General features: G+C 38.0%; 1 protein-coding gene across 3 annotated transcripts in view; it reads left to right on the top strand.

Annotated features, from left to right (window-relative positions):
- Positions 1-19,562, top strand: part of LOC133528695 (nonsense-mediated mRNA decay factor SMG7-like) — a 65,955-nt gene extending 46,393 nt beyond the window's left edge. The window contains exons 16-20 of one of the 3 annotated variants that reach the window (XM_061866169.1): positions 1,204-2,436; positions 6,726-6,818; positions 11,941-12,004; positions 14,783-14,891; positions 15,858-19,562. In XM_061866169.1, the coding sequence (XP_061722153.1) occupies positions 1,204-2,436; positions 6,726-6,818; positions 11,941-12,004; positions 14,783-14,889 (1,497 nt within the window). In that variant the 3' untranslated portion in view covers positions 14,890-14,891; positions 15,858-19,562. Of the gene's footprint in view, positions 1-1,203; positions 2,437-6,725; positions 6,819-8,750; positions 8,854-11,940; positions 12,005-14,782; positions 14,892-15,857 lie in introns of those variants that run through there. The other 2 variants (XM_061866176.1, XM_061866184.1) reach the window with 2 other exon arrangements.
- Positions 19,563-25,908: the final 6,346 nt, after the last annotated feature.

The following is a 25,908-nucleotide window of genomic DNA, read 5'->3' as shown; positions in this document are numbered from 1 at the left end:
TAGTTAATTTTAGGTTATGTGTTTATCGATAAAAATTACGTTTTATGTACAGGAGTGTTCAAAAAAAAGGGATTTTTTTTTGTCGAATATCACGAAAAGTCATATAATATTTTTTGCTTGTGTTGCCATCAGGAATGCACCGTTAAAATCTCTCGCAATGCTCACGGGCACCTTGTATATATGTAGTAACGGAACATTTTATATACGTGCTATTTTTAATTTCATGCCTATATTAACTTAGATATTTTTGTGATAAATTAGGTTTTGAATATACTCTCCTCCTTTTATGCTATGACAGCCCAGGGGTCCATTTCTCGAACGATATTAGACTAATATTATTAGTCCACGAACTGTCAAGTCGTATGGGTTACCATGGCAACACACTTATAATATTAGACTAATACCGTTCGAGAAATGGGCCCCAGTAGGGCTAAGATGGTCGGCTCTTTATCATTTGTCACCATGTCTGTCACGTTTTAACAAGCATGTAAGCGCGTAAGTGACGGGCATAGTGACAAGTGATAAAAATGGAACCATGCTGCCACTGCAGGTGTACCTGTGGGTGTACCCCGAAACCTTAATTTTTATACAGTCACAAATATCTGGACACGCCTCTATTGCCAGGGCGTTAAATACTTGCTCAAGTATTATTGAGCGCCTTGGCAGCTCCGATATATCTGATGGTGACTGTACATATTTTAAACTTACGTACAGGGGCCGATTTCTCTAACTAATATTATGAGTGTTGTCATGGTAACCCATACTATTTGAGAGTTTGTGCACTAATAATATTAGTCTAATACCCTTTGAGAAATGGGCCGCTGGTCGTAATTGTGGGCTCAACTGATATAAGTGGTCACGCTCTCATACTAAATCAGTACGGGATCGCTTATGTGTGGTGACCTCGGTTGTCTTATGTGTCCCGTCTAGCAGTTGTGGTGGTCTGTGATAGACACATACCAATAACCCCATTATTCGTTTGAGCTGAAACTTCACATATGTAAGTTGGGTTACAATGCAATATGGTACAATCGAGTTGATCTGATGATGGACACATGTAGTAACCATAGCCAAAACAACGCCATCTAAATGTGTTTAGGTTCGCTAGAATTGCCTGGATAAGTATTAGTTGACTCGATAAAAGCTTGTATCAGAAACAAATTTTTGAAAAAAATAATTATTTCCTTATTTCTGTCCACACAGGTGAAGTTTAAGACTCCTCCTCCTGTCGCTGAGGAGACGGACGCAGACGCCGACAAAGACGCCGCCGACACCTCTCTCTTAGAACGCCCCAAAACCATGCAACCCAGGCCCCAGAAGTCCCTAGCCCAAATCCCCGTAGGCAGAAAAACTGGCGGCATTCTCGCCCTTAAAGACAAATCGGGCTACCCCCATTTAGTTGATATACCTCCAGAGCCCAAACCGAAAGAGAAACAGCCCGAGAAAGATCCGAAAGTCATCCAACCCCCTACCCAAAAGAATCAAGGCAAGTGGAACCAGTTTGAACAACGAGCTGGACAGAGGAACTACGGATTGCAAAGCGCTGGTATCAGCTATAACCCTCAATATAGTCCGCAAGCCAACATCAGGCTACCCGTCGTGAACCCGAAAGAGATAGATGTTCGTTCCGCGGCGCTTCAGAAACAGAACGCGCGCGGAGATTCTAGAGAGAAAGGATACATAAGTAATGATAAACGTCAGTTCCTAAACGACCTGCCTCCTCGCTTCGCCAACCAACGTTGGGCTCAAGAAGAAGAAAACAAGTTTAGAGACGATGATTTCAGAGTCCAAAATGTCCCATTAGACGTGAACCTTTTCAATCAGCCACCGAATTGGCTGAGTATGCCACCGCCTTTGCTCCCGTCCCAACTAGCTTCGATCCAACCTCCTCTTATGTCCCAAATGGGACAGATACCCAGTCAAAGACCGGGACAGATAGGACAGATGTCCCACCCAAATCAAATGCAGTATCCACCACCCATGTCCAATTTAATTCCCAATTATTGGAAGTCTGATTATCCACAGACTTCGAGTGGGAATCTTACGCAGTTCTACCCGAGCACATTCGGTCAGCTCACTCAAATACCCCAGACACGTAAGCCGGATCAGAACTTCATCAGACCAACTGCGATAGGTCAAATGCCTAGACATATTTCTCCTCCAGGCTACAATATGCCTGGTCTAGCTTTCTTTGACCAGTACAATCCTGTCCAGCAGACGAGGAACTACCTTGGTGAAGGGTCGTTGCAGAGTAATAGAAGTTACTTGGAAGAGAAATCTTACCAGCCTTTGGATATGGGGAGGCATGGGCCGCTGGATTTGATTACCCCCTTACCAGGGTATGAGAGACGCATGGAAGACAGGCCGCAGAAGGTCCAAGAGTCTACTCCGAGCCCTCTGGACTTGGCCATGCCGACGGAGGAGCCAGTGGCTGTGGTGAGTGTTTTTCTCTACTTTAGTCCAGTACATACACTATCAGATATATTGGAGCGGCCGAGGTGCTCAAAAATATCTGTACACGCTAACGCCTTGACAATAGAGGCGTGCTCAGATATTTGTGAGCGCCTTGGCCGCTCCGATATATCTGATGGCGACTGTACAGTCAGCATCAAAAGTAGCGGATCAAACAACGCTTCAAAAGTATCTACCATTCTGTAACAGCTTAATAAAAAGTAATAGTTCTTATATGTAGAACAATTAGGCTGTAAAAGATATACTTTTGGACGTGAATTTTAGAGATTTATCTACATTTAGAAAATTTCCGTAATATCAGATACTTTTGGTGCGATGTTTCATCCGCTACTTTTGATGCTGACTGTACAAAGAGTATAACATGTGCAGACATCGGATTTTTGGAAGCAAAATTTAACAGTTAGTGCCTGTATAAGTATTAGTAACTCCACAATACGCAGCACGCCTCTGTGTGTGTGTGTGTGTGTGTGTGTGTGTGTGTGTGTGCGTGCGTGCGTGCGTGCGTGCGTGCGTGCGTGCGTGCGTGCGTGCGTGCGTGCGTGCGTGCGTGCGTGCGTGCGTGCGTGCGTGCGTGCGTGCGTGCGTGCGTGCGTGCGTGCGTGCGAGCGTGCGTGCGTGCGAGCGTGAGTGCGAGCGTGAGTGAGTGTGAGTGAGTGTGAGTGTGTGTGAGTGCGTGTGTGCGTGTGCGTGTGTGTGAGTGTGTGTGTGCGTGTGTGTGTTCGGTCTTAGACTTTTACTATGATAGTCTTATGGAGCTTTTTTGCCTAAAAGCTGCATTTTGAGATGGAAGCAAGCCACTTTGCACAATGATAGCGGTGACCTAATAAAACATTTTTTTTTGAAGCACGCGGTATTTTGTCCCTAAGGAGCCGAGATAATGCGTCTGTTAAAAACAGGAAAAAAAAATTACAAGTTTCACGGATCATCCGATTAAGTACATTTCATGTCAATCGAATAAAAAATATATACACAAAATATTTTTAAAGAAATATTGCGTTTAATTATATAAAAAAAACCTTTGACGCTTTATTTTTCAAATATTGTCTTCCAGGTGCAATAATATCTTCAACTAAGTACTTTATGATAAAGACAAACATATTTCTTATTAGAAACTGAAAACCGCATCAAAATCGGTTAAGTACTTTATAAGATTCAAGTTCCAGAAGTTGGCCTATTTATGTCACTTCATTGCACATAAACAGGTTAACATAAAACAGACAAACAAAACAAAAAAAATGTTATGTAAAAAGGCGAACTTATCCCTAAAAGGGATCTCTTCCAGCTAACCTTTGTAACGATTTTTTGTTAGTGATTACTTTTAATGATATGTCTAAAATATCTGTATCTGTATGATGTACCTATCTGAAATAAAAGAATTTATTATTATTTAAGTATTAAATTCTAGTATGATATGTATCTTTTCAGCATTTTAGTACCTTATAAAGAATGATTGATAATGTTATCAGTTCCAATTCTATACACGTACTGTTGCCCCCGACTTCGTCTGCGTGTATTTATTTCCCGAAACCCACCTTTTAACCCAATTACGGACGGAGTTTTCAAAAGCACTAACATTATTTTTCGTAATTTCGAATATTTTCTCTTCCTACTTATTTCAAGTCCCTACTCACATCGTTCCCGTTACAAACTTTAAAACCCCTTTTTAATCCTATTAGGGGATGATTTTCCAAAAGCGTTGAATTTACTTTTATTGTATTTTATGGAAATTTCTTATTAGGAACGTTTAAGTTACTAACTTAATATAATAAAACTTGTCCCACATACAAACTTTCATCCCCTTTTTAATCGCTTTAGGGGATGGATTTCCTAGAGCGCTAAAATTACTTTTCTTCTATTTTAGTTTCACGAAGTTTCAACTTCCTAGCTTAAAATAAAACTTGAATGCCATCCAAACGTTGAATCACTTTTCAACTCCCTTAGGGGTTGAATTTTTAAATCGTTTCTTATCTCTTGTTCTAATAGGAACCTAACGTGCAAATTCCAACTTTCTAGTTTTTGTAGTTTCGGCTCTGCGTTGATGAATCGCTCAGTCATTCAGGACACACGAATTTATATATACATTTTTCAGTTTAACCAATTTGGCCAGTACGAATGAAGCTGAAGATGAATAATATATTTATTTAATTATTTGTAAAACAGGCAAGCAGTTGAAATAACGGATGCCTGTATCCAGAATCATCAATAATGTTTCCAGTTTTGAGTAGAATTTGCATTGCGTATCTAATTTATTCTTCAACTCATTGACACTTTGGGTCGATACTATATTCTCTGGGAGTTTGTTCCAAGCTTTGACCACTCTGTTGCTAGAGAAGTGTCTATGAGGATTGTTGTAGGACCTGCGAGACACCAGCTTGTACTGATGACCTCTCAGACGGCTGTTGTTATTGCGCTCTAGCATCTTATGAAAATCTTTGAGGTCATAGTGTTGGGTTAGTATTCTGTATGTCTCAATCAGATCTCCACGTTATCTGCTCTCTTTCAAAGTTGTGAGCTTCAGGACCAAAATTCAAAAATTCAGGACGTCATTACCAAATTAAAATGGAGCTGGGCGGGACATGTTGCCAGGCAGCGTGATGGCAGGTGGGCCAAAATGCTAACGGAATGGTGGCCGATTTCAGACGAAAGGAGTGCCTGGCGTCCGTTGGCTCGTTGGGTGGACGACATTCGGAAGACTGCGGGGCACTTCTGGATGAGATTGGCTCGGGACCGGGATAAGTGGCGTACTAGATGAGAGGCCTATGCTCAGCAGTGGGCGATAAAAGGCTGATATGATGATGATGAGCTTCAGGAAGGGCAGACTTTCTTGATAGGGCGGTTTTGAGTTTCTTCGGTATCTTTGTGAAACTACGTTGAACCTTCTCCAACATTGCAATATCCTTGATAAAATAAGGGCTCCACACTTGCCTCAAATGCATACTCCAATATAGATCTAACATACGTTTTGTGAATTTTGAGCATCATATCCGGCGTCGGATTCCCATAAGCTTTTCCTATGAGGTAGATAAGGCTTTCTTGGGAGAATCAACTTTTTAGCGTCACTCGTTGCCATGGTTACGATTAGTTGTCCAGGGAACAAAAGTTCATTGAAATACTGATTTTATGGTACTTAAATGTATTAAACTTGCGTTTTTGTGGTCGTTATAACCAATGTCCATAATGGGCCCCCTACTAAGCATGTTAATAGAACGGCATACAACGTCTCTTCAAACAAACTGTGCCACTGTTGTCCCTTGGACAACGGGACAGGATAACAAAACAAAAAAAGTTGATTCACCCACTTAACGATCGCAGTTATATGTTCTAAGTAAGTTTTCTTGTAAAAATATGTCAACTTATCCCTAATGTAGATAAAGCACCTAACTTACTTGAAATTTACTACGATTTACACGCTTTTTGGACTACAAAGACAAAAAATCCAACTTCTACAACTTGTATCTCAAAAACTAATTAACCGATTTTGATGCGGTTTTCGTCATATATTAAGAAATATATTTTACTATAATATAAAATACTTATTATTAGACATCCTTCAAAGTCGAGGGCATTGTTTGCCAGAATTCAACGCTGAAGAGGAAAAATAGGCTTTGAATGATTTCACACTAATATTGTTAGAAAAGATTTTGGTTTTATTTTATTTTTACGTAAAGAAAAGGGATTTTCTTTCAAATGATGTAAAAAAATCATTATTTGTTGATCCCTGAAGAAACCAGTGGAATTTTTTTCTTTTTCCTAACAGACCTCACTAAATCTCGGCTTCTAAGGGGTGAAGTTTTAGGTGTGCCGGAAAAAATCGTCTACATTGGTGTCTATCACCATGCAAGGTGGCTTGCTTCTATCTTAAGTGCAGCTTTTTTTTCATAATATGCATGACTAATAAGATGGCGCCACTTTTGATATCGCCGTTCGCCAACAAACTGTCAAGCAGTTTGGCGAAAAAATATGTAAAAATATTTATGCTGTGTATTTCTTATTGTGCACTTAAATAAAAAAATTAACAAATTTAACATATATCAGTAAAAGATTAAGGATCAAAGTCAAACGGCGTTCTAAAAGTTTTAATCGTGTGTCGAAAGACGGCAGTAAATTTACTCGAAAATTTTCTTTGACAATCCACCTCAATTTCAAATTATCTTTGGTTAATATCCAGGGAGGAAATGGGGACTACGTTTGTGTGGAATAGCTCCCACCTTTCCTTTTAACCTACAACGTAATTAACATTTTATGTTGGATAGGGCCGCGATTCCCCCGCGGAGGACCCCGGCACGTATTCGCTGTTCAGCGGAGCACCCGGGGCCGTGAGTTGGGGCAACGTCACGAGCCAGCCGGTAAGTGAGCCCTAAATACCTCTCACGTCCAATGATGGTTTCTATGTCAGTTCCTTTGATTTAATAGTACATTACTATAGTGGCCGGGAAACGTAGGGTTGCAGGCCAAGTAGATATAGACGGCTGAGCGTAACGAAGCCGGATAGAGATACGCGGCCGGCAACCCCGTTTCTCGCCGAGATATGTATAGTGCTTTTGTCAAACTTGAACTGGCATGGGGACCATCATTGGACGCAAGAGGTATACGTGCAATGGTTTGGGCGCAATACGTCACTCCGCGGAAGAAGACGGCCTGCTGCTGGAGACCCAATCCCAATACCATGCCCGACGACATATTTAAAAGTTGGTAACCGTTTCCGACGCTGAATTATGTTTCCGGGGACTGCCAAGAAGTCTCACCGTGGGCCGGTAAAAAAATTTTCATCACACTTGCTCGAAAAAGATCTTATTTCATGCAGGTGTGCTGAAGGACAAAGGCCTATTTTGTTCCCGTGAGAGTTATGGAATGTGAAAAAAAAAGCTATAACTCCCTAATGAGTTTTACTTTTAAAATACTGACGTTTATAATTTAATATTCTTGTTTATGTTTAAAATTATTTCATTTGATTAATTTAACAGCCGTTTAAAATATTTTTACATAATTTTCAATCGTGGCTGAATGCCGAATAGGTCTGTGCCTTCGATGCCTCACCTGCCAAGAAATTACAAAATGGCGGACGAATATTTGATATGTCACCGTATTTAAGAATCATTTCGCTTAAAATTTAGTTTTTTCTTCACAAGTGTGATGAAAAATATTGTGTGTAACTCGGGGGGTTAGAGTATTGCAAACTCGGGTCCCGTAAATGTAGTATGATCCTATGTTCATAATGCTACTTAACGTGTTAATAGATTTTTAGTGTACCTATTTAGTTTAAGATTATTTTAGAGCGCACCGCCAACAAACTGCTTCACAGTTTGACGTAAAAATAGATTAAGGTACTTACAATATTATATTTTTTTGTTAAATCTTTAATAAAAAAAGGAGATATGTCTAAACCAAGTCACATAGTGGGAGGGTCGCAGCCAAAAAGGCGTTTTTACTCAGTTATTACAGAAAATAAAAAAATTCACAAGGATCTTCAATATCTGTAAAAAAACTGATTTCAGAAAACTTTGTATGACATTTTAGTCTCTAAATTTTAAAAGCTGTCGGTGTTTACCAGCCCACGGTGTATACGAGATTGGTTTAATCCGTGCCGGAGGCTAGGTTCACATAACTCATAAAAAAACTTTAAATTTAAAAAAAAAACTATATCCACGTTTAATAATTTTCTAGTGCTTTAATTTTTTCTCACTTCACTAGAGGTTATAAAACCTTTATTTCATAATTCCCATTATAAAGCAAAGTCAAAGTCAAAGTCAAAATATTCTTTATTCAAATAGGCCTAGCAACAAGCACTTTTAAATCGTCAGATTTAACAAATATCATCTTAATCTAAATATCAGAGCAATTTATTGATGCAGTTATTATTATTCTAAAAAACACATTGAACTAATGGACTAACTAATAGTAAACTTAATAATAAGAATTTCACAAAAAGGATCGTCAAATATCAAAATTGTATAAAAATACTAGTCTAGAAACTTTCTAGAATAAAATCTAAATGTCAATAAATACGGTATATATATATATATATATATATACATTGAATTATCAATTTCATCATTATTTATATAACAATAAATAAATTCATTCTTTACAATCACACTTAATCCCACGGTGTTTCATCATTCATGTAGTCTTGTGTGCTATAATAGGCTTTAGAGATAAGCTTACGTTTTACATAATTTTTAAATTTACTAACAGACAATTCAGTTATAATATTAGGAAGTTTATTGTAAGCTAGTGTATATATTTGTTTTTGTTTATATTTTGTTCTTGTATTGCAGGGCAGCGGTAGTCCGAACGTTTAGAACGTTCGAGCGTTGGTGTCAAACAGACTAACATACACTTATCATTCATTGGATTACTATTACAATTCATGTTTTTATTTATACGACTTTTTTTTTTCACCCCACCTTAGTATGTAGAGTAGATGTACGGTCTATTGGTATTTTAGTTGTTTTTTCTTATGTAGTAAAAAGCATTTTTCACGCACTTATACACCGTGTTTTTTTTTTCGTTAATTGCAAGGATGGATTCTTGAGCTTAAATTAAGTAACTTTCTTAAAGACACCGGTATTCTAATTAACTCCATTTCGGAGATAATCAATAATTAAATTTTATCTGATAAGGCCCCTACGAGCGTGTTCACTTGCCTTAGGGCCTGTTTATGTATTGATTAGTGTTTAGTACGAGTTCATACATTTGCTAATAAACGTAAATAGGTACTATCTCGGACGATCGGTGTTCGAAATGACATTGATATGTCACAGTTTTCAATTGTTTATTTGAGTTAAATGTATTTCTCGCGTTACAACAACGCCATATGAAACATTTAATTCCTTTTTATAAAAACAAAATTATAAAAAAAAATTAAAAAAAAAACTAAATCATTTTGTTTCCTTTAACGTACTTAACGATACCCCGAAGTTAACGGAATTCAATAAAAACATGGTGTATTGTATACAGAAATTTTTACCAACGTTCATACTCTACGTAGTGACTTTTTAGGTCACACTGAACAACTTTTGGTATGGTACTGTAGAGGTTGGGAACCTTCATAGTCTATGGTAAATAACAGGCAACGATTATTTGAATTCGGAACTATCGCCCTGCTGAAGGAATAAAGATCTGCAGGCGATGCATTCCGAAAGTGGCAGTCATTAATGGTAGTCGATATTTGTGTTACTACTAAAGGAAATCACTCAACTGTCAAGCCAATTCGTTCGTATTCGTCCACATGACATCAAAACGACATTTAAATGATATTGGAATCAACTCTCGCTCTCGCTTGCACCAATACGTCTACGGACAAGTCTGAATGAAATGCGCGAATTACAGCTAACTCGTACACTTATAATTCCAATATCGTTTTGAAGTCAGATGATCGAATGGGCCCGTAAGTAGACCTCATGATAGTTCCTGGAGCAGTAGTAGGTAAGTAGTACTTTGGTAAGTAGCTTCATTAATTCAACCCCCTGAACCCCGGTGTTCTTTTAAAAGAACGAATTTAACTCGAATTCAGAGCTTATGGTATTGAAGAGGGTTTCAAATTGAAAAGTGTAAAATTTACTACTCTAACCTTCGGAGTCCCAGACGTGGTTAGAAAGGCTTTATTCCAAAACTTAATTTTAATTATGATTTAATAAGTCAAGGTTCTAAATTGATAGTCAAATCTAAATAACCTGGGACTTAGGAGGCTAAACTTATGAGGGCACAGGTAATGTAAGTTAGATAGTATATTACCATTACGACGGGACCAACCCCGAAATCGCGAAAAAAATTGACCCTCCGATTGGAAATTCCAACATTAGACCAGCAAAATGAAACAGCCAAATTTTTTTCGTAATTTCAGTGTTGTTCCCATAGTAAACGTTGCTCAGGATGACTTAAATATTAACGGGATTAAGTATTTGGTTTACGTTCAGACACATACTGTATATACCTTTTTCTACCAGTCAACCATTGGGTCAAACCAGGACAAACGGAGACATATATGTTGGCGCAGGAGAGGTTCATAAATTATAAAGATATATTCAACCGAAAAGTCAAATATTATATACTTGGAGGGTTTAACCCTTTATCAGGCTGACAGTTCAAAAATGAAAATCGTCAGTCTTACTCATCGAAAATAGAACACAAGTTTGAAGAGCCGTATGTGGGAAATATATCTCCCTTAGCCTGGTAAAGGGTTAACATCCGGTGTCGCCTTTAAGAGCTTACCCCTCTGTCGAAAACATCGGCCAATGGTCATATGTATTGTATGGACTGACGCCTATATGACATGGCCATTTGTACGTTAGGTTATAGCAAAGAGAATTTGAAAAAGAGGTGGATTTTCAAGGACAATTTTGTAGCCACAGTAATTTACTGCCATATTTCGACATATGATTAAAACTTTTAGAACGCCATTTGACTTTGATCCTTATCCTTTCACTATTATGTTTTATATTTGTTAAATAACAAAAAGTGGCGCCATCTTACCGAGCATTGGTTAAAGCTTGTGGCGCCATCGCTTGAAATGATGCCGCCATTACCTTACATACCTTTGGCCTTTGATCTATTAGATGGCGCCATTTTTTGATATTTAACAGATATCAGTGAAAGGATAAGGATCAAAGTCAAATGGCGTTCTAAAAGTTTTAATCATGTGTCGAAAGATGGCAGTAAATTTACTGAGGCTACAAAATTTTCTTCGACAATCAACATCTATTTCAAATTCTCCCCCGACGTGCTCTCTGACGTGCCCCCGCAAAAATCGGCAGACTGTTTTGTAGGTACAGAAAATTACAGACATAGCGTCTGCAGTTGTTAAATTCTCCAAGATTATTAATAAATAGAATGAAATAAACCTACAAAATTAAGAGTAAATACTATTGCTTATATGATATAAAAAAGATTAACTAATACATATTATATTACTACATGCTTATACAATATGGAGAACATTATTCAAATTCTTCTGGCAGAAGATGCTTGCGGAGTAGCCGCTTAAAAACAGGTTTGCTTGGGGCTTGTCGAACAGAGATGGAAGAATTAATAGGTTGGATTACTACCGAAAATTTTAACCTAGGTATCAATTTTTATAATACACGAAAAACCCCATTGTTATTACTGCGGTTAACAAATTTCAGAGAATCCCGCAAGACTTAATGTAACAAATTATAAAATCTTAAAATAAAATGTTAACATTTTTTTCGGAGCGATGATTTCCAAAAATATTCTCTATATCAAAAAATGTTTGTTGTAGACCCCTTCGCGAAAGACCTATCCAACGACACCTCACACCGTAGGGTTGAAGCAAAAAAAAAAATCTTTAACTCACAATGCATCTCCCACTGACATTGGTGCAAGCGAGACGCACTGCGTTTGAGTTTACGCTGTCGCTAGCGCCTAAGGTTGCAAATAACTCATGGTGTACTTAAGGGATCTCTTCCAGTGAGCCTTCGAGTTGATATATACATATTTCTGGCGCAGGGCTCCCCCGATTGGATGATCCCGCCCTATGAGTCCTGGCAGCCGTTCTCCCTCCACCCCCCTTGTAAGTGCACCTCAGAGTGTTTTCACATTGTCTCATCCAATTTTTTTATACTACGTCGGTGGCAAACAAATAATCCCGTGGCCCGCCTAATAAGCAGTCTCCGTACTCTATGTACGCATGCAACAAACAAACATATGGCCTGCCTAATAAGCAGTCTCTGTACTCTATGTACGCATGCAACTCCGGAGGAGTTCCATGCGCGTTGCCGACCTTAACACTCCGCATCGCACCCTTACAATTAACCATCAACCAATACAAATTGAACCGCAAACTGTAACCTTCCGTTACGGTTCAATCTGTAATGGTCAATGTTGTGGTAGAATGTTCGCGATCCCATGACGCCTAACCAAACGGCATATTGTGGGACACGTGGGTGTGGTTTTAGTGGGTAGGCTCCCCCGCTCTTTCTAAATGGAAAAAGCCGGGAAGTGTGAGTCCCACATATCCCCGAAAATAGGTCCACCTCAGGCCAGGGGGACGATGCGTAACAGCATTCCCACACCGAAAAATTAACGTTCAGCCAACACTGCTCTTAGAGCACTGGCAACCTTACCGGCAGGAACACAACACTATGAGTAGGGTCTAGTGTTATTTGGCTGCGGTTTTCTGTAAGGTGGAGGTACTTCCCCAGTTGGGCTCTGCTCTAGATCTGGAATGACATCCGCTGTGCTATGCCCTACCATACCACACAAAGCGAGATGACATTCACAGTACCCAATGCACATACCTCTCTTTTGGACATAGTTTAAGGACACAACCGGGTCCTGAGGGTATTGGAAACTTCTTTAGCGGCGCTGTGTACTTTTTGTGATGGGGAAAAATTTTAAACTCGCGACAGGTCACGTGACCGACAGATTCGTCAGAATGAAAAATCGTAAGAAGGACACGTGACCTGATCGAAAAAATGCATTGACATTGGCATTGAAGCCAGTAAAGTCGTTGAAATTATGGATGGAAATTGATTTTTCTGAGAGATAAACTTTTTAATGTTAAATAATTGTAATAGTTCCGTAGTTACTCTTCCGTCACAATAAGCTAAACTGGAGCTTAAAGTATAGTAAATTGTTAACCAAGGGATGAAACGGTACCTTTCACCCGAGTTAAACAAATAGGCAAATTTGCATAATCAGTAGGTACCTAATTAAAGTAAGTCTTTTTACTATGAATTGAAAACTTTTTGCGATAACTCAAAAACAGCTAAACTGATCATGTCCGCTATAGTTTTCATTTAATGTCTTTCTTAAGCTCTACTTCCACGATTTTTTTCATATTTTTTGGATGGTTCAAAAGTTAGAGGGGGGGGACACAATTTTTTTTTCTTTCGGAGCGATTATCTCCGAATATATTCACTTTATCAATAAATGTTTCTTAATAACCCGTATCAGTTTTGAAAGACCTTTCCAACGATAACCCACACTCTAGGGTTGAAGCGAAAAAAAAATTTCACTCCCACTTTACGTGTAGGGGAGGTATCCTAAAAAAAAATTTTTTTTGATTTTATTGTACGACTTTGTCGGTTTTATTGATTTATATATCCATGCAAAATTTCAGCTTTCTAGTACTAACGACCACGGAGCAAAGCCTCGGACAGACAGACAGACAGACGGACATGGCGAAACTATAAGGGTACCTAGTTGACTACGGAACCCTAAAAATGCACAACGTTAATATTCAAGTTTTCACTTCTGCCGGCACTCCCGGAGTGCAACCCGTTGTTTTTAATCACCAAACCAAACTAATTTAATATAACCCAATTGTTTCTACGTAAGGGGTTCAGAATTTTTTTTTTTTAATAAACGCGATCGGTTAAGTAATGAAAATTCAGCAAATGAAACATGGAACGAGCATATTTCGAAGTTGGGATATGTTACCGTATGTGAAAATTAACACAACAGAACATGACATAAATAGTTATTTACAGTACATATGGTGCTACTTTACCGCACTAGTGCGAAAATTAGCATATTACGTTACTGTGTCGAACATTTAAAGGGCCATATGTACTGTAAAAGGTTGTACGATACATGTGCGAATAGGTAATTCGCGACTCGTGTCGAACACACGATCGAAGGAACTATTTGACCACACAAGCTCGTAAATGCTCTCTTTATTCTTCTAAAACTGATGAGAAAGTGGCATTTCATCCACAAGTGTGGCAATTATTTGTTGCAAATTTTAAGTTCTCGAATTGACTTTAAAGTAATACTATTGAATGTTAAATATTTAATTATTTTCATTTGAATTTGACTTGTAATGTTTTAGTTTATTTTCCTCGCGTTGGTGTATTGAAAAATATTGTGTTTCACTCGGTAGCAGACTCCACTTATCGAACCAGTCGCTACGCTCGTGGTCTAATTTCTCAATCTTTCGCTTGCTCGGGTATCAATATTAGCACAGGGTATCAATATTATGCCTCTTTGTACGTATACAACCAATAACTATTATTGTACGTGTCACGGTAGGTGGGTCATTCTATTATCATGCTCCTGTCTATTCCTATTCGCAAATTCCCAAGAGATTCCACTTACCTGTTTTGTTTGTAGATGGAACTTTGCACGAGTTGCACAGTCGCCGTAAATCTGATGCTAATAACTCGGAAAATCCTAGGAATTTAAGAATAAGTTCAAGTACATATTTTTGGCACTTCATCCGTGTCGATATTTAATACCTTGACTGTAGGTACCTCCCCTTTATTATTTACTAAAAAGGGCAATAGCCCTGTATAGAGTGAGCACTATGAGCTAGTTCCCTAAAGCGAACCGTCCCGTGTCTGTCCAGTGCCCGTGGACACCCCAGCCACGCCGCCCTCCACACGGAGCGCCCGGGCAGGAAAAGTCTCCAAAACAGCAGTGAAGCCGCCGCACCCTTATTTTCGACCCTTCTGAACGTGAGTATCGTTTTGTTATAATCATAATTAATAATTAATAATTCATTCTCATAATTGTTTTGCTTACCAGGTAAAACTAAAATGTAGATGAAGCATTGACAGCAATATTACTGTATCAAAATTCGAATAATAGTAAAAAACATTGTCACTCGTAATTTACTCTTTAAACATAGATCTAATTTTTTTTTTCTTCCTCGCGTTGTCCGTGCATTTTGCCACGGCTCATGGGAGCCTGGGGTCCGCTTGACAACTAATCCCAAGATGTGGCGTAGGCACTAGTTTTTACGAAAGCGACTGCCATCTGACCTTCCAACCCAGAGGATAAACTAGGCCTTGTTGGGATTAGTCCAGTTTCCTCACGATGTTTACCTTCACCAAAAAGCGACTGGTAAATATCAAATGATATTTCGTACATAAATTCCGAAAAACTCATTGGTACGAGCCGGGGTTTGAACCCGCGACCTCCGGATTGCAAGTTGCACGCTCTTATCGCTAGGCCACCAGCGCTTCATACATAGATCTAATGATATTCTAAATATTTTAATGTGTAAGTTTGTGCAGTGTATTTTGGTTGAATAAACTGTTCGGGTTGAATTCAAGAGTTCTTCAAAATTCCATCGGAGGCCGCCCTATAACAGTCGATAAACACAACACTATGAGTAAGGTCAAATGTTATTTGGCTGCGGTTTTCTGTAAGGTGGAGGTACTTCCCCAGTTGGGCTCTGCTCTAGATGTAGAATGACATCCGCTGTGCTGTGCCCTACCACACAAAGCGAGATAACATTCACAATGCCCATACCTCTCTTTTGGACGTAGTTTAAGGAAATACCCTTGTCCAAATATGATAGGTTCTTATTAGATTGAAACGGCGTGTAGATTTTAATGCTCATTAGGCCTTACAAGGTTCAAGCAGCCGAGTTTTTCTAAGATTTTTAATTGTACTTATTATATATTTCGTTTGTTCAGGTAACCGAGTATAGATTGCAAGCCGCTCGCGCTCCGAATGCATCTCGACAACACTACGTCCCGCTATGAATTTTCCATTGTATATGTCTTTTAATTCCTTGTTAAGGACAATCCTTCAATTAAAAGCAAAATTATTGTGAACATGTATGTGATAAAAACTGGTTGTATCGATGTGTTCCCAAAACAACCTTTGTGTTAAATTGTCATTAATTAACCCTTTGAACGCTTTATGTCATACTCGTATACACAAACATCACTCAACGCCAAGCTCCCGGGCGCAAGCGAGCTAATGTAAACCTTACCCGAAGTGAAGGTTACTTTGACAGCGTCCGCCATGACACCTATAGTTGTCCTTGGCGCTGTGGGCACTAGTAACGACGACTTTAGGGGTTCTTGGCGTTCAAAGGGTAAAGGTAACTGGAGAAAAAGACATAAGACCATTTTTTTACTATGAACTAATCTATAGTTCGTGTCATACACGATGACGCGTAGATTTGTCAAATCTAACCTCTAATAACATGGCATTACGTGTTAAGGCAAACGTCATCGTTAATGACACGATCTAATGAAAAATTGCTGTCAGCAAAGTTCATATATTTAGGGACTTTTTTTTGTCTAATGTTACGTCTGGCTCTAGGGTGACTAGTCAATGGTTCATACTCCGTAGCGTAGTCGTCTCTCTCTATCACTTCCATATTAGTGCGACAGCGACAGTTGCGTTTTTTTAACTACGAAGCGTAAACGATTGGCACGTTGGCTACGCACCCAGTTACCTCACTTGGCGTTATTAAGCAAAGGCATAACAAGTAATACGTGTTAATATCAGAGCCCCTAGTGTAAACTTATTCGATTTCGTAACGTGACGTACGCGTTTGCGTTAAGTCTCATTTAGTATGGGATTAAGAAACAGCGCGCCATGCGGAACGTTTTGGAAACTCAAAATCCCATACAAAATGAGACTTAACGCAAACCGTACGTCACGATACGCCATCGAATAAATTTACACTAGGGGTACTGGACTGTGACCGCGAAAATCGAAGTTCGTAAATTGCGGGCATTTTTCTCTGTCATTCAAATCACACCTTCATTGGAGTAAAAGAGAAAGATCCCCGGCAATTTGCGAAGTTTAGTTTTCGCGATAGGCCGGGTTCTTAGTGTAAGGCCTGAGTGGACGCTCGAGTTGGGCGTGCAGCGCGGCGTGCGGCGTGCATGTTAAACAAATGCAAACGTATAGGAGCGGCCGCAGTGCACGCTGCTCACAGCACTCGCGAGCCCGACGCCACGCTGCACGCCCCGCTGCACGCTCCGCTTCGAGCGTCCACTCAGGCCGTTCGCGGCAGTTAGAGTAGCTCATACTATTTTTCGTTAACCGGCTTACCCACTCCGTACAGTCACAAGGCGCTCGCAAATATCTGAATGCGCCTGTATTGCGTTAGAGTGCGTGTTCAGATATTTTTGAGCACTTCGGGCGCTCCGATATATCTGATGGCGACTATACGCATATAGGGTAAATCGTCAATTACTACCTAGTTATTGAAGTGTGGCCAGTTATTGACACCCTATACTAAAATTGAATTATATTTATAAAGGGTATTTATTTAGTCACCTACAATAATTTACGGGGTGCATATATAGGTAATACTGAGCAACTTTTACTATGGGACCAACCACGAAAACGCGAAAAAAAATTACTTACTTCAGCCAATATTTTTTTTAGAAACCCTAACTCTGTAGTTAAATTGAGTTAATTTTTATTTTTAATATAGGTGGCCAGTAATTGACGATTTACATCATATCTTTGTCAAAATAAGTAAGGTGGAGTAAGAGGAACAACAGGGAAAAATGGTCGCTTTTATTTTTTACAATGTCTCGGTCTGGTAAAAATAAGCTGTCCCTGTTACTCTATTTTGACTTTATCAATTTAGCCCTTTAGTGCATGTCATATAAAATTACTTGTTTCATAAAATGATATAAGTTTGCACTTTGATAGTTGTCAAGCTGAATATTATAATTGTCATCATATGGTTCCATGTGCACTAAAGGATAAAAATAGTAAATTATCTCAGTTGACAAGTTGCAGTGTGTACTGTGAGAGAAACATTGTTAGAAAAGCTTTCATTTAAGAACAATATATATATTTTATGAAAATTAAAACATTACATTTATATCCGTACAGCATAAATATCTACCGTGAAATATGCCTACTTTTCTCCCGAATTCGCTCCAAAATTTTAAATCTGTTTTTTCATTGTTATATGTTGATATAAGGTAGAAGTACTAGTGCTCGACGCTGCACTAGTACTCGACATGGACACTTTATGTCAAAGTGACAAGGATTAAGTTCGAATACAGAAAAATCTTCGTTGTTCAAATTTAACCTATATTTCTATGACATAAAGTGCCCATGTCGGTAACTAGTGCAGCGTCGAGCACTAGTACTTTTACCTTACATAAGGTGAGGTAGGGGAAGTGCGCTATGCCGTCTAAGTGCGCCTACCTTGAATATACCGAAAACTGCTTATATACTACTAATAGTGCTATACAGTTTTCGATATATTCAAGGTAGGCGCACTTAGACTGCATGGCGCACTTCCCCTACCTCACCTTATACAGCTGTTTATTTATCAACACAATACATATCAGGCGCGGATATAAGGGGGGGGGGCCATAGGGGCAATGCCCCCCCCCCTAAAACCCTGGCTCTCACATTACTAAATTGAGTAAATTTTATTTTCTGTGCAAAAATATATGATTTTCTCAAAATGGCCCCCCCCTAAGCCAAATCTTGTATCCGCGCCTGATACATATAACATTTCTAATATCAACGGATTTCTCATGTTGATCTGATTCACCTCGGTCTCCCCTAAGTATTTTGTAGAAGTACTAAGCAACGGATATAAAAAAAGATGTAGAAATGAGAAATGTACAAAAATATATAAGTACCTGCACCAAAGAAGGACTATCATTATATTCATTTTTCTTGTTTAATATGAACTTGCGAATGTGGCAAAATTTAAACCCATGCACCCTTAAAAAATGTATGAAACCTTAAAAATAGACAAGCTTGAGAATCGGCCCTTCTTTGGCGCAGCATATTCAATTCATAATGTGTTAATGCAATTTTGCAGGTCATTGTACAAAAGTAAACCTAAATAAATGCCTCAACTCCTCATAGCCCGCAACAAGTCAACAAAAAGTAAAAGCTCATTTTTCAACCGATTTATTATTACTTTTCTTGTTTCAATATATTAGATACTGCATTATATTGTATTTATCGTGCCCAAGTGTATATTTCGTCTTCAGGTATACTGTATACATTATGTATTAAATGACTCAAAATTGACAACTTGACAAGTCGTATGTTAAATTAGCAAATGTGTTTTCGCAAAAAAGAAAAAAAAAACATGCTTTACTCTAAGTATACGTAGACTTTGACGTAAAACGTCATGACAAGTCAGTATTTATAGTGCCAAAGAAATTAGTGTGACTAATAAATAGGGGTACCATTTTGCCCTAGGGGTTCAATATGAATTACCCATCTTGTCCTACTCTTCCCGCACATAGATGTTAACACAAAACATAATGTTCGCTATCTATGAATACATACATGTATGTAAAATGCAAGTATTATTGTCAATGTAAGCAAATGTTTGTTGTATTTTTATGATGAATGTTTAAAAGATAAATAAAATCATTTTCGTGTAATCTTGTTTTTTTATATATCTCAAAATTTAAGAATGGAACGAAGCATGAAGGAAAAAAGTGGCGGTGACATAATCGGACAGACAGACGGACATGACGAATCTATAAGGGTTCCGTTTTTTGCCATTTGGCTACGGAACCCTAATAAAATGAATAGATAAGTATTAGCACAATCGGAATAGGACAAACCTTGAAATCAATGGAACAGTTCTGAAATTTGGTACGTATGTTATTTGAAGGTGTATTTTTCATGTCCACACTATTTGATATTTGGAGACCTCGAGGAACCGTCGCCATCTTGGAAAATGTGTACAGTCAAGGTATTTAATATCGACACGGAGAAAGCGTTAAAAATATGTATACACGACCTCATTGCCCATACATTAGTGTATACATATTTTTGGCACTTTGTCCGTGTCGATATTCAATACCTTGACTGTACCATCTTGGAGAAATTCGCACGTTATTTTGAACCTAAGTTCTCTACGACAATATGGTGGTATTGTAAATAAATATGTATATGAATTATAGTTAAATAAAAAAGAGGATGTTCTCCGTAAATCTTATACCTTTAAACGAGCAATTCTTGTATATATTTCTGTGACCTCGGAAACGGCTCTAACGATTTCGCTGAAATTTGGTATATGGGGGTTTTTGGGGGTATACAATCGATCTAGATTAGTCTTATGTTTGGGAAAACGCGTGTTTTCGAGTTTTCATGCGTTTTTCTTTCGACGCAGAATATGGTCGCTAATTTCGTGTTGCCGGCCACTGTCCGTCTGGTCCAGCGGGTTAACACGCGGACAGCTAGAAACGAGTGTTACGGGTTCGAATCTCATCGTTCAAGTTTATATATATTTTTTTAGTTTTTATTGTTTTAGACAAGTTTAATTTAGTAAAAAAAATGTAGTTAAGATTATCATCTATACACCACCATATTACAATAAATAGTTATAACCGAGCAAAGCTCGGTCGCCCAGGTACTGTTTATTAACTAAGTGATTTCCAAATCTTCTCTGCCTTATAAAATATTTTAATAATAAAAAAACCTAGTTTTTCATTGTGTCAATAACATACTAAACAATAACAATTTTTTTTTTTACCCACGACGGTTAAAACGTAGTTGAAAAAGGATGCACAAATAAATGTTTACTGCAGCGCCCTCTGGTGAGTTGTCACCGTAACACCTATCTAAGAACATGCGCCAATCAAGCCCGCACCCATCACTGAAAACCGCATCACAATCGGACTAGTAGTTTTTAAGAAAAATGGCAACATTGGTGTGCACAAACTTCCTCTCACCCCAAACGCATATACCGTCTCCGATTCGTCGTGGGTAAAAATCATGGAGAATGGAAAATAATTAGAAGTGGAAAAATGATTTTTTTCTTTTTATTAACACGCTTTTATCAGGTCGACCTGTATGTAACTATGTAATGGAATCTAAGGTAACTAATTTTACCATCTTACAAGGATCGTAGCGGCATGAAAATTGGCAGCTGTATGTAGTTCTGATGACAATACAATAATATGGTACTGTCGAACTGATCTGATGATGGAGCCGGAAGATATGAACTGGAACTTCATGATGGAACATCGTTTCATAGCTCTGTTTGGATTTGTTAGAAAAGTCTTGTAAGTAATGAACTTTGGACACGATTAGGTTTCAAGGTCTGATGACTGGCATTCCATGATGGAATATCGTGTCATAAGCGTGTTTTTCTAATGTTTTTAAATTATTAATTTATTGTATGGACAGTCACTACACTACTACTACCCTACGGTACTTTCCCTCTTAAGATGATATTTTTGATCATATGCCACTCGTCTCGAATTTGATTGCTACGCGTTATGTGCTACGGGTCGTGCTACGAGCTACGGGCTACGAGCTACGGGCTACGCCATCTATGTTCGTACGTAGGTACTGAGAAAACCGATGTGCTATATTTATCGCAGGGTACTGTAATGTATCGCGATTATATAAAAAACAACTCCTAATTCAATCTCGTGCCCGAACACGGCATCTTACGCAACTTTACACCTTACCGAAATAGAAATAATGTTAAATATCATAATGGAAAACTTTTCAGAGCTTCATTCTGATTGGCTGCCGTATCACCAAGTTCACATGCATAACTTACCGCCTTATGGCATGGTAATAAAGTTTAGAATGCTAGTCACTGCTGATATTGGGTATTGTGGTTTTAGAGCCTCAGGTAGTGAACGAGGTATGAACGAGGTGGAGTTTCGCCAGTCGTCGTCGAGAGCTGGAACGGGTCAGCTGCCGGCTTAGTCGGTCCAGAGTTCGTGATCGGCGATATACGACTGTTCAAAATTTTAAAGTTGATGAAGTAAATGTTTCTTTTTTAATTATTATAAATCGTTAATACACCGTGTTTTTTCCGTATTGCAAGGGTACATCCCTAAGCTTAAATTAAGTAACTTTCTAAAGACACCGGTATTCTAATTAACTCAATTTCGCAGATAATCAATAGTTATTTTTTATCTGAAAAGGCCTTTACGAGCGTGTCCACTTGCGTTACGGCCTGTTTACATATTGATTAGTGTTTAGTACGAGTTCATACCTTTGCTAATAAATATAAGTACTATCTCAGACGATCGGTGTTCGAAATGACATTAATATGTCACAGTTTTCAATTGTTTATTTGAGTTAAATTAAATTAAATAAAAAAACAATATATATAAAAAAAAAACCAAATTTCCTTTAACGTACTTACCGATACGCCGAAGTTGACGGAATTCAATAATAACACGGTGTATATTTTTTGTTCAGTGGAAATTAAAAAAAGGGTTCTGCCATTGTGGCAAAATGTGTAATTTTAAATTGGGTTTTTTCTTCTTTATTGCACTAATCGTGTGTATATTTTTATGTAGCCGACAATTCAACAAATTGTCATAAATGTTTAAAAAAGTTTGTTTTTTGGACGCTTACTCACTGAACAATGAATTAAAGTACATTAAAATTTTGAGAGCTCGTGTTTCAGTTTCTGAAGAATATTTATTTCATCTAACTTTCTCAAGTGTTTTAGTGGTTTTTATAAATATATTTGAAGTTTAACTGTGAATATTTCTGGACCGTGAGTATAATTTGTAAATGTGTCTAAATACTTAATACGTAATACTATAGATAAGTGTATTTATATACATATATGATTAATTATTGCCCAGCGAAATAAAATATATACATATTCACTAGGTTTTCGTTTTCAGTGAATGAGAAGTTTTGTTTAATTACTTTTTTGTATAGAGGCTAAATTGTCTAACCTCCTAAGGCGTCCTACGTATAGTACTTCTTGAGGTCGATGACATTTAAATCGTATTCAATTGGAACAGAGTCGCCTTTGCGTTGTTTCGTATAATTTTCAAACAAAGCAAAATCAGTTATATTTCTTACACAATAGCTTCTAATTTCAGTGACAAATTTTGGATTTTTCATTTGTGCGAAATTAATGTTAAATATACTTAAATCGATTAGAAGGTACATATTTTTAAAGGCAGATGCGAATATGCGAATTAGTTATACAGAGTGTCCTTAGCCATTGGATAAACCTGTACCTCTAGTGTAAATAAATTCGATTTCGAAACGTGACGTACGCGTTTGCGTTTAGTCTCATTTTGTATTGGATTTAGAAAGAGCGCGCCAAGCGGGACGTTTTGGAAACTCAAAATCCTATACAAAATGAGACTTAACGCAAACGCGTTCGTCACGTTATGATGTCGATCAAATTTACACTAGAGGTTCTGAAATCCCACGTAGGGTTACTTCGCAGGAATGCTCTAACGTAAATATTATTTTTTAGAATAAAATATTGAAAAAATACATTTACAAACTTTTCAATGATCGACAACAAAAAGAAAGTGTTTTTGACAATTTGTTCGAAAATGTTCAGCAATGATGACATGTGTAAAAAATCAGAGCTAGACTCTGTTACTGTCATAAATATAATCAAAAAGGTCACGGAAGGTTTTATACTATTCTATGAGATACTAAATACTAACACAAACAGACTGCTCCAAAAAAACCGCTACAGAGGCTGTGATGATACTTTGTATACTAGGTAGTTCTTCATACCCTAATGCATATATCATAAAATATTAAAAACCAAATACATTATTAAATTAAAATAATCATTAAAGTTAAAGTTTTAATCATGTGTCGAAAGATGGCAGTTCATTTACTGTAGCTACAAAGTTTTCTTTGACAATCCACCTCTATTTCAAATTCTCTTTGCTGATAATCACTATTTAATCAGACAAACGTTTTCGTGGCACGTGTTTATAACGTTTGAGAAAACGAAACATCTATAAATCTGTTACTTATCCATAAGTAAATCATCGATTAATAAATTATAGTTGCAACTGCGGCTTTCTGTAAAAACCTTTTAATCATAGTCAAATACAAATGCAATCCGCCACATGCATCGTCATAAACTTATTGTACATTAACACTAAAACAACTTATGAATTCCGCAACAAGCTTTACTGAAAAGTATCAAGAATGCACATAAATTACACATCGGTACATTATTTCCTTTTTACATACAATTATTCTCTAAAATAAAAACGAAAACTGCAGTAAGTATACAGTGCTAAATAATAAAAAAACTACCAATATATTAAAGGGATATATATCTTATTTACCTAGCAATGTTAAATCTTTGAACGCCAAGAACCCTTAAAGGCGTCGTGAGAAGTCATGCCCGTGGCGCCAACAACGCTTAATATATGCTTCATTCGTTTTCCTCGCTCAGCATGCAGGGATTCTATTAGTTCTTCGCAACACATCTTTGATCAAAACGGAGATTAACGCCTAGAGAACCCGTCCCCATATGGCGGACAAGGGGATGCTCTGCGGATGTTTTGAAAGAACATCTGTAGGGAAGGAGGAGCATAAAGGGCACTTCTCATTCTTTCTTGATCCGATGGATCCGGAAGAAAGCGTGCGGTCGTGGACGATGTCCCCCGACAGCAAAGGAACTCAACAGAAAAGAAGAACCATTAATCCACTTCCAGTCTCGAAGACTACAGGTAACTGTAAAGTTATTCCAAGTTTGCTTTTAGTAATTTTTGCACAATAAGTACTTACCCAGTAATTATAATGTAAGTAACGTAAATGTAAGTAATTTTCATCTTTTTGCCTGCTACCAAAGTGTGAATATGTAAACGATGTGCTCAGCACAGAAGTTCAACAGCACGTCAGTTGGGAATATAAGTTAGTTTTGCCCAGTAAATAAGTTAAAACAAAGTTTTATAGTATCTGCGCAAATCTATCGCATATTCCTCCGTAAGAAAACATTAAATATAACAAAATAAAACACCGCCATGGACTCAACAGGAAAGAAGGAACAAAACCAAGCAAGTTAAGAAGATTCGGCAGCGGCGCACAGTTGTCACAGTAGGGGGATCATAAGAGAGGTTAGATCAGTAATTACGTGGTTCAGATTGACTAACGAATTGCTGGGCCTACCTCTCTTATGTCCTCCCATTCAACGAAAATAATTGAAGATTTGGGGGGGGGGGGCTCTTATCTGGGATGCTAGATGTGTAGATACCTTAGCGCCGTCCCATCTAGCCGCCACGTCTGTGAGAGCTGGCGGAGCAGCGGTAGCAGCCGAAACCCTAAAGCGCCGCAAGTATGCTGGTCTGAACAACCACATATTTGTGGCGTTCGTGGTAGAGGTCCTGGGGCCGTGGAGTCGTGACACCCATAAACTTTTTCAGGGCCTTAAGAGGCCGTTATCGATGTTTGTCGCAAAAATGTCAAATTGACAGATTTAGCGCATGAAATTGTTCACCTTTTGTTAACTATTAGAAATAACAAGCACTGGTTTCTATTACGAGTAGCAAGTCTTGTTATCTTTCATTTTAACACATTCACTGCCGGGAACCCACCTGGTGGGCGCTCGTGAACTTTGTTCAGATGCCAGACAACCCGCTGGGCGGGTTGTTTTGTACGCAGCTATAGACCACCGGTTTCTGGGGTAGTACGCCGTTTTTCGTCTGGCAGTGAATGTGTTAATAAATCATTTTTTTGAAAACAGATGATTTTTTTTCTGATGGACGTTTAGGTAAACGCGCGTAAAGCAGTGATTTTGTCGATCTTATTTGTAAATTTCGTAAAGTTTGGACTGCTAAAAATGGTAATTTTGTATTACACATATCCTGTACTTCAACTTTAATAAACTACATTTTTGTTATTATATATTTGAAGTAGTGTAAATGAAAGTTAGACGAAATCAATTTTCTCCAGAAATTACTTCAAAACAAGTGACAATTTCTCTGAAAATTGACTTAGTTTCAACGTAATTTTGATACTTAAACAATCTAC

This window comes from Cydia pomonella, chromosome 1 (assembly GCF_033807575.1).
Source record: "Cydia pomonella isolate Wapato2018A chromosome 1, ilCydPomo1, whole genome shotgun sequence".
In the NCBI taxonomy this organism is placed as follows: Eukaryota; Metazoa; Arthropoda; class Insecta; order Lepidoptera; family Tortricidae; genus Cydia; species Cydia pomonella.
Note: the sequence above shows the minus strand (reverse complement) of the source record. Positions and strands in the feature narration are given on the sequence as shown.